This window comes from Limulus polyphemus, unplaced genomic scaffold (genome assembly GCF_000517525.1).
Source record: "Limulus polyphemus unplaced genomic scaffold, Limulus_polyphemus-2.1.2 Scaffold164, whole genome shotgun sequence".
Lineage (NCBI taxonomy): Eukaryota > Metazoa > Arthropoda > Merostomata > Xiphosura > Limulidae > Limulus > Limulus polyphemus.
In genome coordinates, this window is record NW_013665774.1 from 43,124 (window position 1) to 61,654 (window position 18,531).

The 18,531-nt window shown below is 32.8% G+C and overlaps 1 protein-coding gene across 1 annotated transcript in view; it reads right to left on the bottom strand.

The window, feature by feature from the left end:
* Positions 1–18,531, bottom strand: part of LOC106477240 (voltage-dependent calcium channel type A subunit alpha-1-like) — a gene marked incomplete at its 3' end in the record, with an annotated part of 233,638 nt that overhangs the window by 38,824 nt on the left and 176,283 nt on the right. Inside the window, exons 7-11 of the mRNA XM_022381457.1 lie at positions 16,367–16,522; positions 13,007–13,230; positions 12,498–12,601; positions 9,569–9,684; positions 1,359–1,418 (exon numbers count right to left, since the gene is read on the bottom strand). Of these exons, the coding sequence (XP_022237165.1) occupies positions 1,359–1,418; positions 9,569–9,684; positions 12,498–12,601; positions 13,007–13,230; positions 16,367–16,522 (660 nt within the window). The remainder of the gene's footprint in view (positions 1–1,358; positions 1,419–9,568; positions 9,685–12,497; positions 12,602–13,006; positions 13,231–16,366; positions 16,523–18,531) is intronic.

The window sequence follows — 18,531 nt, forward strand, 5'->3', positions numbered from 1 at the left end:
GGAGGAGAGAAAGTTATTAGTAAGAAGTAAGAGAAAAGATATATTTTCTGTTTTAATAATGATTATAGCAAATAGTGAAGAACATGCTAAAATTATAGAGCATGATTTCATATCAATGATCACAGATGAAAGATGAGATTATAATGTCTCATAAAAATTAGGATCAGAAAGAAAAACACAATGTTTCTCCAATGACCATGCATGGAAGAACACAATATTTTGCTTTATCGGTAATCATGGATGAAATAACTGAGCATTATGTTTCACTGCTGATCAGAGATGAGAAACAAGACTGAAATGCTTTATCAATATTCAGGGTCAAAAGAAGAAAACACCCGAATCGCTAAGTGAAATGCTGTTACACAAATGACATGGATAAGAAGGGGAAACCTGTTGTTTTACTGTTGATCATTAACGAGAAGGGAGAACATGTTGTTTATTGATAATCATGGACGACAAGGATGAACACGTTGTTGTACTGATGATCATGGACGAGAAGGGTTAACATGTTGTTATACTGATGATCATGGAAGAGAAAGGAGGACATGTTGTTATACTGATGATCATGGACTAGAATGGAGAACATGTTGTACTGATGATCATGGTGAAGAAGGGAGAACATGTTGTTTGGCTGCTGATCACGGATCAGAAAAAAACATGTAATTTACCGGTGAGTATGGATGAAAGGCGAGAATATAAAATTTCATCAATGTCTGTACATGTTATTTATTTTAAAACTATATATTATAATGTGTTGTTTTTCTGTCAACTAGATACTTTTGTTCTGCCTTCAGTGCTTTGTGAACGGTTTTTCCATCTTGAGTTTGTCATAGGTTCTTTTTGTTAAAAAATAACAAAAACGAAGCCATGCTATCTAAGAACTTTCTGTGTCGAAACGGTATTAAAGCATTTTACAGTTAGACTTTATCTTCGTAACGTTTGAAGCAGAAAAGACTTCACTGTTCGGGGTGTGGTTTCTATTTAATCTATTAAATCTATATGAATCAAAATATTACGTTCAAAGCTCTTCCGCCAAATCAATGGCTTACAATTAAATATGTATATCTACAGACATAATTTATCTTCCACGACAATTAAAGTTAATCAAACTAATAAATTTGAGCAGTTACATAATTTATCTTTCACGACAATTAGAGTTAATCAAACTAATAAATTTGAGCAGTTACATAATTTATCTTTCACGACAATTAGAGTTAATCAAACTAATAAATTTGAGCAGTTACATAATTTATCTTTCACGACAATTAGAGTTAATCAAATTAATAACTTTGAGCAGTTACATAATTTATCTTTCACGACAATTAGAGTTAATCAAACTAATAAATTTGAGCAGTTACCTTCTATTATGTGCATTTTCTCTTCTTCTGTTGTTCGTTCTTCGGCCAATATTACTTCCTCTGAGCCACAATGAAAATTTTATTATAACTGTTTAATCGCTTTGAATAACTTTTTTCTTTTTTCAGTTTTAATTTTTAAAACACTATGTTACTTTTTTCTAAAGGAAAAATATATTTTAGACGAAATGTTCGATAGTGATCTATTAGTTATTTTCTGCCTATACAATTCTGAAGAATAATCTTTATAAATATTGAAGTCAAATTCATTTATACATAAAAACTCATCAGGATCTAAAAATAGTCTAAAAATTCTAAATAATATGACACACGAGTTGGATTATTTACACACATCTTAGAATATCAACTATATTAAAATAACTGGGTTCAGGACAAGGGTTTGTTTGTTTGTTATGGATTTCGCGCAAAGTTACCCGAGGGCTATCTGCGCTAGCCGTCCTTAATTTAGCAGTGTAAGACTAGAGGGAAGGAGCTAGTCAATCACCACCCACCGCCAACTCTTGGGCTACTCTTTTTCCAACGACTCGTGGAATAGACCGTAACATTATAACGCCCCCCACGGCGAGCATGTTTGGTGAGACGGGGATTCGAACCCGCAACCTACAGATTGCCCTAACCACCTGATCATGCCGGGCCCAGGACAAGTGAAACAACTTGATAAAATATGCGAGTTTATGTGTCCTAGTTTTGTAATAAACCTGCAGACGGCTAACTAAAAAAAAGTTCGATGTAAAGAACAAGTTTAAATCGAAACAAAATTATTGAAATCACCAGTTAATAACAAATAAATTGACTGTGTTGGCTTAATGATCAAAATCCGTGACGCTGACAAGCTGTGCATTAAAATAATGAGTGTCGTATCGGATGTTGCATCGTCTGAAACACACGACAGAAAGGACAAACTTATATCAGAAATCTTTCCACAAATCTAGTTAAATGATGTTCTATAAGTTGAATAATATGATTGCCATCAACTGATGTTGAAGTGGAGTTGCTGATTTGGGGAGATTACAGACTTAAACCATTATAAGATTTCATGAGTGTATTTCTAATTGGGTTGATTTAAGTACAAAAAAAATATCAACGACACTACAGTTATTTACACGAAGCGGTTCAATACTATCTAAAGCGATAACACAGGCCTGCGATGGTTTTATTGTCTTAAAATTTTTAACATGTTCTACAATAATTCCTGTACGTTGAATCCGAAAATGATATTCTTTTTTCTCCATCACATACAGATTTTTCATAAAACGTCATAATGTAACACATAAAAGAAAATATCACACAACGTAGTTTGAGATTAAAACACGTATATTTCACAAAACAAAAACAGGTTGAATGAGGATGCATATTCGTTTGACAACAATGTTTTTCCCCTTACTTCAGTTTATTTATATTTTGTTAATAAACATAATAATGAAAAATGTTCATTGTGGTAAACGAAGTAATAATTTGAAAAAAGTAAGAGTTTTTTTCCTTCCCGATTTGCAAAAAATCCGTACGTGATTGGTGTAAAAAGAATATTATTTTCAAAATCTGCGTAGCTGAATTATGGAAACTCCGTTATTAAAACCCAAAAAACTTTTATGAAGTTTAAATTCGCAGGCATGTGTAATGGAATAAAAAAATACCTTAAATTTATCATAAGAAACAAACAAGAAAGCAATGTTTAGTGAGGAACATATTGAAGTGATTAATTAATTCAAAAATACAATAAGAGCACATTTTACAGTAGGCATGTAGGCAAGGGTCACATTCTTAAATTAATTAAACAAGAAGGCCATTATTTCATTCTTCTATATTATTGTATTCGCACCAGTACACCTTGGATTGAGATGGCCAGCAGAGATGTATATTTAATACTTTTACGAATTATAGATACCAGTTGGGATACAGTGAATAATTTTATGTGTTATAAATATATGCATAAAAGTCAGGAAAACAAGTAAGCCAACACACATTTATAGACTGTCATCTTACTTATCAGACACAGTTTTACATATAACATCGTACGTTTAGTTTTGACGATTATTTCGTAGGCTAGAAACTCGGCCCTTGTTGACATACTTTATATTAAGTTAATAACCGATTTGATGTGACAGGCTAGTCAATAATACAATAACATCAAATTCTGAATTATTGTTAGACTTCTAACGAAAAAAATTTCATCAATATTTTTCTTTAATAGCTCTGAGAGTTATCTTTTTAGGACAGATGAAACCCGAGCGTGCATTTATTCAAGTCCTTTTAAAGTAAATACTGAAAAATCAAAGGCCACTTACAAGAATCCTACTAAGGAAACAATGGAATATTACGTGCCATTAAAAATTACGTTTCACTATATTGTTATCGAAGACTACTCGTGACGAAAGTGGTTTATTTGACACCTATAGTAACATTGCAATGTGTGACAATAAGATGCCATATTTAACGTTACTGAGTACAAATTTTTACATTTTCAAAACAATAATAATGGTTTACTCCGCCAGGATACCAATAAATAATGAAGCACAATTATCTGCCGGTTCGCTTTGGTGCCATAATTCAAAACATTAATACTAGAAACATTTATTTAAATGTTCATTACACCATCTCTGTGAACTATTTAAATTGTGAAAATAGTATATACGAGTAAAAAATAGGAATGTTATTAAATATGGTAATATTTCGTACATGTTACGAAATTGTTACTATTGTAGCTTTGTATCGTGTTAATCAGTAAACTTAGTAGTGCCATGTAATAGCTATTCTATAGTGTTTGTTATAATATTGGATAAAATACTTTCACATGAAATGTTTTAATCTGTTTAAAAGCCTTATTATTGCGGAGCTGGGCACCGTTATTTTATATATTAATTTCCCGCAGTAAACGTGGCCTACATGTAAACTGATGGAAGGCATGATTATCTTTAATAAATACTTTTTTCTAAAGAATCAGTTCCACTAACACAATAAGAAACCCGATAACACACGCTTTTTCGGAAATTGGAATTTTCAACCTGAACGGCACGTAATGATTGGGTTCAGATATAGCAGTCCCTAATTTGAAATACTAACCCTAGGGAAGGCAACAAACAAACAACACCTTACACTACAAGAACTCATTTATTTGATCTGCATTAATGAGATTGACTATCACTTTAGAAAAAGCGTCAACAGCAGAAAATATAGAGCATGTTCGGGCATCATTATGCCTCGAACTTTAGACCTTTCGTTCCTCAGCCCGATGTATGAAATAGTAAAACCTTCTGCAGGGGGAAAAAAGGAAGTTTTATGTTATTAAAGACCTCTAGCTCTCGAGATTTTCAACGTGTTCTTTATGCAGTTTTGATTGTACCTGCTTTTTTAGGATCAAACTGAATGTCACAAGAAATTACATCGAGTTATTAGTTTACTAAACCCAATACCTTCTCACAAACTAATAATATCAGGCATACAGAATGAGCCTATTGGGGTTAAGCAGGTAAGCTTTGCTATTACTTTAACTAATTCATGTGTATTAATCCTCGTATGCAAGTAACTAATCTAATTCTTTGGAAAACTTTTTACAAATTTTTCAAAATAAGACTTGCTGTACCTTATTGTTATTATACTACAGACTTATGGCTACGTTACAAATACGTCATTTAAACTCTTCAGTGATTCTTTGTGGTTTAGATAACCGCAAAATGGTGAACACTAAACACTGCTAGATAGAATGACGAGAAGTGAGGTAAGACGGCCACCTCTGTATATCATCAGTTATGAAGTGCTACCATCTGAATGAATTATATGTAACTATTGCTTATGTTATCCTGTGAATAAACACAATGGAAGACAGGCGCGAATGATCAAAACGCGACTTCATTTTATTAAACAAATTTAATTTAAAGCAGGCATTTTGAATTTTTTGAAGTTACAAAGTAAGTATTTCAGAGAATTTCACATTGTTGATTTCAAACAGCGAGGAGTTAGAGGCAGCTGGAAACTCCGTAAAATAAACACATTTCAAGTTCACTGATTTTTTGTTGTTTTTTTTTGTAACGTGCGATAGCATTACAATGAGTGTCTTATCCCACATTAGTACCCATGAAATTTTTTTATCAATGTCCAATATTCGCGTTCTAAACTGTGCCCAAGGCGCTCTGCCTGGAGCATTTAAATGACGGTTTTAAGTCATATAAATGCTGTCTAAATGCATCATTTATTTTAATTGTATCTGTTATGAATTATATTGTGGCCATTTTATCCCATCTTGTGGGGCCGTTTTATCCAACCTTATAGGTAAAACGGCCCACAACCACGATAAGTATTTTTCCAATATCTAAATTAGTCTATGTGCAGTTCTTGTTTCGATTAGAAATGACATTTATAATTACAAAAAGCTCATTTTAAAACCTTTTGTTTTTTCATGACGATCATCTTAATTGGTAAAAAATCCATTCAAAGTCAAGGTGGCAGTTTTACCATATTTTTCCCTACTTGGTTAAAATCATTTGTAAACTTTACTTCGTTTGTACTGACAGTAATTATTCAGTAAAAAAAATAATTACATGATAATGTTTAGAGTAAACATGTTATTCTATAACATGTTTTACAGATATATATCGATAATTATTAATAACAAATAATAGAAGTTCTAAATTAAACTAAAATCCATACCTTTTAGGAACTATGACTCTTAGAGTTGTCATTTCAAATTGGATGCTACAATATATTTATTATCCATATGGTTGACAAAACATTTAGCAACTTTCCTTGAAGAAATATTTAAAAAATGAGAATTTTGCAAATAAAAAAGAACAGTCTTGATCTAAGTAATGAAAAAATGATCAGATAGTCTTAACGTAATGTTTCAAGTTCCGGTTGAAACATTCATTTCGCTAATTGAAATTTCTATTGTTAACAATGTGCACTCATATTTAGGACCGTATTACCGACAGAAATACAGTACAACGGAAAACTCACTATCACCATTACTATCTAACATTTTCCTGGAATATTTTGAAACTGAATTACTTTCATTAACAACATGAAGATTCGATTGTTGTCATGTGTAGATGTTGTCATCTTTTTTCAGTTTGGACCAATAAATAAAATTGATTTTCCATCTTGTCTTTCAATGAGTTAGATTTTCAATCTAAACCATTTTTACAAAATTTAAAATTGAATTAGCGAAAGAAAAAAGAATTCGTTCTTTTTCTTGGGCATACATATACAACCGAACTGGACTCGAGTCCTTTCCTTTCGACCTACCGAAAACCGAACTCGTGAAACTATATCCATTTTGTTTTCCTTTATGCCACACAAAATGGTTAGAAGTTCACTTCTATCTCTACGTTTTTGAAAATCAATAGAATAAGTAGTCGTCTAATATTAGAATAAAAAACCACCTTATATATTGTGAAAGAATTATTTGATCAAGTAAATTTGATTAAAAACGCACATCTAAAAGCCAGAAAAAAACCCACCACTTTATTTCAACTACAGTGGTAACTTAAAAACTACACAGAAGATTCTAACGATTAAAGTTATTGTTAGTTACAAGCGTACCAACACTATTAAAATAACTTAAAATAAGAAATAAGAACAAGGTAGAAAACAAGGCGTTTATCACTAAGCACGGTAATAACAAAATGTTGCAAAAATTAAGTATGATGTAGGGATGGCAATGCCAAAAATACAGAAACAAGGTAGGGATGAATACACAAAACCATACAAAAATCACTATATGAGTAGCCAGAAAGTACTGAGTCAACCTTACAAGCTTATGGTATAGCCACTGTAAGACTGTATAACAGTGTTCAGTTTAAATGCTTTTATTCAAACCCGAATTCATGCGACTGACAGGAAGTCACCATTTAGTTGTAGATAAAAGTTATTATTGGAAAGATTTGGCTACATTTGTAGTGATTTTATATGGTTTTATGTATTCATCCTTACATTGTTTCTGTACGTTTTGGCATTGCCATTCCTACATCATATTTAATTTTTGCTATTCTTTTCATTAGTTGTATAATTCTAGATCAGTCGTGGGAAAGAGTTTACCTTGGTCAAACGAAAAAAAAATATCAACACAAGGATCGCAGAACATAAAAGATACTTCGACCACCCCTATAAACTAGAAATTATTCAAACACATCTATAAAACAGAAAATAATATATGAACTGAAGAAATTTTAAAAACTGTGTAATAGCACGTTGGAACGAATTTTTGTGAGACACCAAGTGACCGAGAAGGGCATGTAAAAGTTCCAAGACTATTATCGGAGTCTTTTTATCAAAGTTCCAAAAATGTGCAGATTTATGTTTAATTTTAAGTACTATACATTGTGTTTTGCACTTATCGCTAACAATACGTATTTTTGAAAGTGATCCAGAAAACTTTTCTGTGATGCTGTAGACTTTTATCACTATACACCTCATTGTACCATGAAACACTTTCGTTCTGAATCGATGTCGAAATATAATATAATTATAGGAAGAAATTATGTTATCTTATGGCCGAAGATATCGTTAACAGCGAGTATTCCCAACTGATGGTTTTATTCAGGACAATATTTTTGGTTGTTGTTGTTTTGTTTTTTTTAGTTTTCTGGTCTATTGATGTATAATGCTAAGTACTTCAGTTCAGTTTTGGTCCCAATCCATATAGCTAATTTCCTTTTAATAAGATGTTCTAATAATAGGCTTCATTGTTAGGAACACTTAAAATATATTGTAAGCTATATTTTCTAAACCAGATATCTGTATTGTTGTTTGGCCAGAGGGAGGTTTGATGTAGCATGATGGGAGTTCTTATAATAAGTTACTTTGTTTGTCAGTGACAAGCACAGTGGAATGGCTGGTGGGCTCGACCCATGTCTTCCTCCTGTAATGCATCAAAGTATGCTTTTCTCATTCATAAAAGAATGACCAAAGACTACTGAAACACACGCCCGATTCCAAACCTTGCTTGTTGCGAGTTAGTAAAAAATATTATAGCTTTAAAATGAATGGAACACAGGGCTTGTAGAGCTTTAAAGCACAAAATATATTAAATATGATATGGTATTAACTGTTAATACACAATAATTCACCGTTTATGTTGAGATTTTAAAAGAGTTTATAAAACCGATTAAATAGGAATAAAAGATTATCCGTTCGCTTTTCATGGCTTTCTACCCTATGTGTACCAGAGGCAACCCACAATCCCTGTAGTCTCCCGTAGCACCTACAAAAAGTCTTGCCTTACGATGTTTGAAAAGTGCCCATTTTTGTCAAAGATCCCCTGCGTTTTAATATCCTATGCACGTTACTGTTGTTTATCAGGTGCACAATTAACATTAGGTGCTATCACTGTTATTAAACGTTTCAACATTAAAATATTTAAACATTATTATTTGCTGAATACCGAAATATTGAAAGGGGTAATCCAAGATAATCCAATTTGGAGCACTTTATCTTAATATTAAACCAGCTCTAAAGTAAAATGAGCATTTGTTACTCTATGTTGAGTTAAATACCACTTAGAAATATTTCCATAAGTTACTTAACAATTTATATCATACAAATGATAAGAATATTATAGAGATATTATTTATACTAACTAAAAGCAATACAATATATCAAGTATTAATACAAAATTGTTTGAATTATATTGGCATCAAATATATTACAGAAAGAAGGATTATATTTGAAAGAAACGGGATCTGGCTAAAAATATGTGAAATATACTCTTCTATCTAAATTCCCTTTATGCCTTACTATTTATTTTTAAATAAATTAATAAAAAACATACGGTCACTTAAAAACCATAATTTGTCAAGTTCACCTGTTATCGGACTAAACACAGACTTTTAGATTACAATGAAAAAGAGAAGAGAAAACTTTTCTGAAAAAATAAATTCTAAAAAATCCCTGAAATATAAACAACAAATCAACAAATGTTTTAATCTTTATCTAATATTTCGTAAACAAAAAATTAATCCAGTAATTGGAAAGTAGAGGGTGATCCAAAAGTAAATTACATGTAATAATTATAAATCATTAGCTTACAAATACTTTGATAAGATCACGATAAGGAGGAGGACAGCATACTTTTATAGTTATTTTTGTGCTTTTCACATTAATTTTGATTTATTCACATCTATTTTAATATCACTGTAATTTACTCCTTGGCCACTGTACGTATTTAAAGGTAACATTTAAGACATAACAATGTCCCTTACCTGCCTTACAAATCCATTCTACATATCCATTTAGCTCCCTTTCTAATTGTTGTTGGCGTCTAAGCTTTAGAAAGGCTTGCCTGTTTTCTACTCTTTCTCTTTCTTTTGCAAATTCTCTGAAAGCGAGGAAAAGCAGTGACAACAGCAAGGAAACTACCGGACAGGGGCAAGGAAATTCACTATTACAACTGTCTAGAAAAGCTTGGATTTGAAGGTTGTTGTTTATTGTTTTGTTTTCAACACAGTGAGACAACAGTTTCATGGTTTCATTTTGATAAGAAAAAATGATATATATATATAACTTTGTCAGAACTGTAGGCAAAAATAACAGAAAAATATTACAAGTCTTTGTGAGTAAAAAGATAAACATGTTGAGAGACGAAACCACACGAGACATTCGTAGCTAATCAACAAGTAAATTTAGTATGTAAGTTGGATATTGGAATATTATAATTTCCTCAGGTACGTAAAATTGGAAATACAGTAGTTTTTATTTAATTGTAAAGTAATGTCTGCGTTCTCGTTTGTACTTCTTGCAACCAGTGGCTTAGAGCTTTTGGCGTTTTAAATAAACATAGACAATTTCAAGCTGAAATTAATAATATTTATAAGATAGTACTAGGTGGAGAAGGATTTTGAACATATTAAAATTATTGTTCACTCCAGTGAAACTGTTGAAAAACAAATTCTTGCACCATAAGTTGATTTGAAGAAAACAAATTTAAGTGTTGAATAATGGTATAAAACATTCTTAGTTAAAAACAAATTACTTGAAACCTGTTACATTTCTTTTGTATTTAGTAAACTTTTAGCTTCTTTAGTAAGTCACCAGGTGGCAACTGTTCACAAGGCATGACTTAAGGCGCTGCTGAAATGTTCTCTATTTTTGATGTAGAGTTTGTTCATGGACAAACGTTTCCGTAATCTAAAATCAATGCTTCTTATCTCTTTTCAACGCATTTCGTAACTGCGAGTAGGAAAAGATTACTGAAAGCCATGTAAAATACTTAAATTATGTGTTCCTACCTTTCACCATTGTCTCCAGGTAATTTTAAAAAAATTGAAATCACAAGAGAAGCATAATCCGTATTATATCACTCCATGGCAAGTCTTACATTAATTACCAAACCTCCGAACAATGCCTTTCATCTCATGTGAATGGATGTCTCTTCTTTTTTTTCTCTCGTGGCAACATGTTGTTGGAATAGAGGAAAATTTTGTTTATTTATTAGTTGAATTTTGCCCAAAGCTACTAGAGGTCCATTTGCGGTAGCCACTTTAGAAGTGATAGGATAAAGGGAAAGCAGCTAGTGAACACCACCCGCCGACAACTTTTAAGCTACTCTAATCGAATAGCTCTATTATAACATTATAACGCCCCACAGTCAAAAGGGAGAGCATGTTCGGGGATGAGATTCGAACTCGCGACACGAAGATTGCACCAGACCATGCCAAGCCTAATAGTTGACAAATTGCGATTAAAATGCAAACAATAGTTAGTCAATACATTTACACATTCAGGAAGTTTCCTGGAGGAGTGGAGAAATAGGTTGATTAATTATTTATGGAAGGTGTTTTGATAGTTTATCCTGCACTAGTGGCAGCCTAAAGAAGCTTTAATAGATTCTTATCAAAGGTAAACTAATAGGTTAGTGGAAATATAGCCTGCTATGATCATCATCTGTCAAGTTTAATAAGGTAAATGAACTAAGCGTGTCACATGTAGCAAAAGCAAAGCATTTGGTAAATATTTGAAACTTTGGAACGAACAAACCAACTATTTACTACGTGTTAAGACTTTCTGCAATGCTTGATATATCGTAGTTTTATTGGATAGCTCTGGTAGCGTGGCTGGATTCACAAAGTAGGGCTTACGTGCAAAACCCACCTGCTTGACAAATCCAGGTAAAGTAGCCATTCATATCGGTGATAAAGAGTTGCTTTCTGCGAGCTTTTCGAAAGTTTTTCTTGTTCTCACATCGCCTACGTTCGTTGGAAAACTCTCTGAGTCAAGAGTAAAAAGCTTTTATTATTCGAATTATCAATATATAATTTTTGAAAGCCATATATAAATAATGTGACAGCTGTTGCGAAAGCAGAGAAAACTTGAATAAACTATCTAGCCCTTCTTCGTATACAATTTTAAATTATTTTATACCAAAACTGTAGGCTATCTGTGTTCTGCCTACCGACTTTTAGTGTTACAAGGCCTCAGACGTACCGTGAGACATTAATATTGATAATGAAGGAATCATTTTGTTTGTTTCTTGTTAAGCACAAAGCTATACACAGCCGTTGAGCCGCCGGGGGGGGGGCACTTCTTTCAGGATTCAGTTTGTTAAGCACAAAGATACATAATGGGGTATCCGTGTTCTTCCCTCCGCGGGTATCAAAACTCAATTTTTAACATTATAAGCCGTCAGACTTACCGCTGAGCCACTGGGAACAGGATCAATCACATACATAATGTTCGTGGATTGAATGCGAGACTGAAATGTCTTGCAAGTAAAGTCTAGTACCCGTCAAGTCATGTTAGCTACCTACCTGGTTCTCTAAGCAACTATAGCAGAATGATTGTTAAAGTAATAAGATCATCGAAATTATGAAGTTTGCTGTATTTTATTATACATTTCCTGGCAGAAAACATTAAGTATTTTCCTAAATGAATTATAATTGTCTGTAAACATTCATTGATGGATGTACTGAAATAAGTAGAGAGAGAATAAGTAATTAAATTTCAAATATATATGTTTATATATACATCTCATCGCCTAACTAATTTAGTTACATCATTAAAACTGCTAATATTATATTAAAATCCCTTGATGTTAAAGTCACCGAAAGGGTATAAAAGTAAAACGAATACAATAATCCGCGAAATTTAATAAATGTTTCCGAAGTTCATTAAAATACAGAATGTTTTACTCACCCACTGAGAACACCAAGAACTAAGTTGAGCATAAAAAACGACCCGAGTATGATGAGAGGCACGAAATAGATCCAATTGAATGTACTTCCTAACGCATCATTGGTCTGTAAAGGAAAATAAGCAATGAAGCAGAGAGATAGTTGGATTACACGCAAAGAAATATAATTGAAACGACCAATAGCAATTCAACTCGAGTTTCGTGCATAATATTACGAGGGGCTTCAATAGCAAAACCGAAAAAATGAAGTGACTCTCATTGCATCTAAATAGATTTACTGTCATTTCAACTTTGATATTTCATAGCATGATATATATTATCAATTTAAAAATAACTTGTCCAACGTTTAACACCTTAACATTTCACATAGGTAAATCTATAACAAAAATACGTTGTTTTGCTATTAAAAGACGGTATGGAACAGTCCACCTTCCTTTGTTGTTGCTGTTAACGTTTTATTTAAGTAATCGCAAGATTTTTTTTGTGGTCCACGTGAGTGAATATACTTTACCCAGTATAAAATGGACGTCCAACCTTCTTGTGTAATACACTGGAAAACAGTTAACATAGCAAAGAAGATATTGTCAAAGCTGGTGATCCCATAATTTGGGCCAATCCAACCCTCCAGACATGAGGCAACATCGATGGCACATGTATGGGCGCCGAAAGGAGCGTTAGCTGGATCAGGAGTCTGGTAGCAGGGGACTTCCTGTTCTCCCTCTGTAACTATCTCCGCTTTAAAGACAGAAAAAAAGTGAAGTCAGGACCTCATAAGAAAGTCGATGTAGATATAAGAGACTAGCCTTATTAAGAAGCTACGAATCTATAAATTATTATATAACATGTTCATAAGTATATTTGCTTATTTCAGTCTACTTTTATATACATCTTGTTTTTAACACAGGATCTCTCCCTCAGCCAGGGGCGAAGTAACGTTTTGGGTGGTATGTTAAAGACTAAGAAATTGCGATAATTGTTCCTTGGGCAGGTTAGCACACACCGTTGGAAAGTCCCGGATTTGCTGCCCCCAAATATACAATCTATATGATGGTAACGTATTTCATTCAAGAGTTATGAGCAGTCAAAGATACAAAGGGTTTAGAAAGGACCGCACCACTTTACCAACAGTGACACAACCACTCTACCAACTTATACAACCATTTGACCAACTTATACAACTACTTTACCAACAACGACACAACCACTTTACCAACTTATACAACCATTTGACCAACTTATACAACTACTTTACCAACAACGACACAACCTCTTTACCAACTTATACAACTACTTTACCAACAGTGACACAACCACTTTACCAACTTATACAACCATTTGACCAACTTATACAACCACTTTACCAACAACGACACAACATCTTTACCAACTTATACAACTACTTTACCAACAACGACACAACCACTTTACCAACTTATACAACCTTTCTTCATTGTCTATTTGAAGTTGGAGAACTTGTTCTTGATCGTCTCATCTAGCGAAAGTCTACTACTACTGCTATCACTACTGTCCTTGTCAGCACCAAACCCATTTTTGAGTGTCGCCACAGCATCTTTGGGCTTGATAAATGGATTTGCTTTAACAAGGGATGTAAAAAGTTATAATCCGAATCGTATCCGCATCGGTTACATAGGTTACAATTCGGACATTTCGGAACCTTGCTTGTTTGTTTTGAATTTCGCGCAAAGCTACACGAGGGTTATCTGCGTTAGCCGTCTCTAATTTAACAGCGTAAGACTAGAGGGAAGACAACTAGACATCATCACCCACCGCCAACTCTTGGGCTACTCTTTTGCCAACGAATAGTGCGATTGACCGGCTGAAAGAGCGAGCATGTTTGATGGGACTTGGATTCGAACCCGCAGATGGCGAGTCGAGCGCCCTAGCCACCTGGCCATGCAAGGCTTCGGAATACATCGAAGGGTATCAAATTTTTAGCCACGGTTAGCGGAGTTTGAAGCTACCTGGCAGAGATGTATTGGATTCTGGTCTGCAAAACAGATGCAACGACATAAGAAGAAGAAGACTCATGTAGTAGACCTGTTGGTTAAACAACAATGGCGTTTCTGCTGATTATGCGGTCACTCATAACTTGGTCAATTTTTGTCCGATTTTGAAACTGTAAATTGTAATCGCCATATTCTATAATCTACTACATTATATAAACAAAATCAGATAACTCCCAGATTTTTGACGAGCGATTCCTGTCACCAAGACAATTCTGGTTGAAGGAGAGATCCTATGTGAACTTGTTAACAATTTACAAAATAATAACGAATAATCAGTCTAAACATTAACAAAAAAAAAAAAACTCGTCTGGACGTAATGTATGACCACTACTTCTATGTTAGTCAACAATAGTACAAATTTTACAGATTTCATACAAACTATAATTTTACTACTAAAGAAATACACAAAATTCATAAAGATAAGTTAATATTTTCAATGGAAAAACTATCGTACTTGTGACACTGTGGTAATCCCATTTGTAAACAATATGTAAAATAATCATCATTTTATATTTTCCAGACTTTTTGACACAACACCCTCTATAGGACAATGCTTAATTATTCTCTCTCTCTCAGTTTATTATCAGAGTTATCGTGCAGTGTAGATACCCCAGATATATCCTTTTTTCTATACTTTTTAAGTTAGGATAAAGTTTGAAGGATAATGTCATAAACAATAAGAGTTTCAGTTTTTATTCTAACAACTAAGTAAACATTCCACCCAATCACTGACAACAAACAACACAGAATGACTAAAAAAAAGGACAAATTATTTGTGGAAATTGCAAAGTAAAAAATACTAGTTGAGTTAGCGCTTGTATATAAAGCTTTTAATCAGAATCAAATATTTCATTCTACTAGTTTAGATCACTTAATATCCGCGTCATCGAACATGCTCTGCCTTTCAGCAGTGTGGACGTTATAATGTGACGGCCAATCCCATTATTTGTTGGTAAAAGTGTAGCCCAACAGTTGGCAGTGAACTTGCTGCCTTCCCTTTAGCTATCACTGCTAAATTATGGACGGCTAGTGCGATATTCTAAACATACCAAATCAAGATAATTTCGTTACATTGCGCATGTCACTTGAATTTATTTCCAATTTATATTCTGCAGTGAAGTTTAAGATTAATGCACTCAAAAAGAAAGAATAGCGTCCATTTTTATTTTGTTAATTTGTCTCTTTTTTTTTTTCTTCTGCCCAATTCGAGGTGATCGCATGATACTGGTTTAATATCTGTAATAAGAAACTTTTTAAGTTCAAATACAGAAAGTATCTTAACTCTTCATGTTCAAACACAAAAACATGTCTTAGCATCTCATGTTCAAAACAAATAAAGTATCTTCATTTTCGGGTAAAGGAATGTTATTTAGCTCTTCATTTTCAAATAAATAATCTTAGCTCCTCGCGTTCAGGTAAATATATTATCTTAGCTCTTCATGGTCAAATAAATATAAATGTTTTAAATCTTTGTCGTTCACGTAGATAAAAACTGTTTAACAGAAAATTCGAAAAAATAAGTACTTAAAGAATATAGTTATACCTAATCAGACTATTCCAAAATTAAAGAAAAGTGGACAGAATGTGTGCAAGATGACATACCGAGCTATTCAATATCAGAACATATCTAGACATTAAAAAGACAACGAACAAACGGGATTCATATTCAATCTAAGATATTTTAGAAATAAAGTAAAAACAAAACAAAATTAATTGAAAAAAAAACACGTCTCTCTAAAAAATCAAAATAGTCACGTTTCTGTTCGAGGACTACGCAGAAAGCATTTGTTATTACCACTGCATGATTTATGTTTTACTGTAAACTGTATTACAGAGATACTTACTTCTATCTTCTATGCTGTAACACGTTTTATGAAGAGCACCACTGTAAAATTCAAGGCCAATAATGGCAAAAATAACGATGGCAAACAATACCAGAAGACCAATCTGAAGAAGAGGAGCCATTGCCTTGAGAATAGACTTTAGTACAACCTGAAGACCTATGGAAAAACAGAAACATGTAAGACCCATGTCGCAAGCTAATCGTTTCAAAAGGAATTATAAATACGATACTTTATGGCTTTACATGAAATATTTCCAAATAAACACTTCTATATATTTGTAATAATTTCAAATACCAATTTAATTGAAAACATTAATGGAAAACCGACACGTCAGATTGCATTGGATTAAACGTTTAGGCTAACTGAGAAGAATGTTTTTTATAAATAACTATATGCATAACCTATATTATGAAACGAGTTTCTTAACAACGATATGCTGTTACACGAGGAATATTTGAAATTGAAATAAAACGAGAACGTTTCGTTAGGTTTTGTACAAGGAGCGCTTATTAAGAGTCAGTGAAGTGGTGGTGAAGGTATTTCGACCGAATTGATAACATTGCACAATTCCTTATGCATTTCGAGTCCTTCGCGTTTTTGAAAAAATGATTTTACTTACACGCGTAAAGCGATTACTCACATTAAAAGCATTCTGATTCCGTTATTAACCAAGAAAAATTATTCTTTTAGGCTGAGCCGAAAATACACATTTAAAGATAAACTAGACGTTTTAACTAAAGTTTTCCCTTACTATTGTTTCTTTTATTTTCAAATACAGAAAGTGTATATGGCTGAAGTGAAATTTGAAGCCCAGTTATAAAAACTGCCAATGAGATAATAATGAAGAGAGTGTCACTGCTCAACACATTTTTAGAAAATAGATGTGTCTAAAACACATTGTTAGAAAATAAATGTGGGTATAACACATTGTTAGTAAATAAATGTAACTAGAACACATCGTTATTAAACAAATGTGGGTTTAACACATCGTTAGTAAATAAATGTGTCTAGAACACATTGTTAGTAAACAAACGTGGGGATATCTTTTCAATAAATATGTTTCAAAACGTACATTTCATTTTGTTTGACTTTATTTCACGAAAGAAATTGTGTTCTGGTGTAATAAAGTACAAAAATATGTTTATAAACTTACTGTTTTGTCGTAACGCTATAAGTGCTGTACGCATTACAGGTATCGAAACCCGGTGTTTAGAGTTATAAGTCCTCAGATTTACCGATGAGCCGGAGGGGGGCCCCTTTATAATCTTCTAAACTTTATACTACATGTACAGTCGCGAATAATAGTTTAATACTTTTAAACTGCACTCCAATTTCACATACTCCGAGTAACAGCGAGGGGACCTTTGTATCGCTTAGCATGAATCCCCCCCCCAAAAAAAAGCGATGATAAAAATATATTGATATTTTCAACAAATGATAATACATTAATGTCTGCGTATGAGCTAAAAGAAAATTAAAGATATAGAGTGGTAAAATATTTGTTGATAACATTTTTATACCACATGTGCTAAATATACATTTCTTATAAATTAACAAACTTTTTACTCTCTAAATGACTGGAAAAAGTTAATTATTTCAACATCCTCCTTCTTCAAATCTAATTCATTTCATCTCTGCTCTGCTTCAAAGCTAACAATAATCTGTTTTTAACTGTTTTCTGTGGACCTAATGATAACAAATGCCTATTGTTGACTTTATTTTCTTCGTTATCTAATAATAAGCAGCATGATGACTCTCGCCTTCTACACTGAGAGTAGTGTGTTGAAACTTAGGACATTTTGGGCATTAGCAATAAGCATCGCAATGCACTCTACTTTTATCATGATTAATGTGCTAATGTTTTATTCTATGGTTGTATTTACGTTATTCATTTTATACAGTTAACAATAAGCATCGTAATACTCTCTACTTTTATCATGATTAATTTGCTAATGTTTTTTTTTATTGTACGATTGTATTTACCTTGGTTAATAATATATTCTCTTCATGCCGCAATAACTAAGGATAATTTTTTCTTGAATGGTCCATTTTTGTTTTGTCTGTGATGTTTATTCATTTGTTTGCTTGTAAATGTTTCTGAACTAATAGAATTAGTTTAGTTTGTAATTAAGCACAAAGCTACATGAGGGCTATCTGCGCTAGCT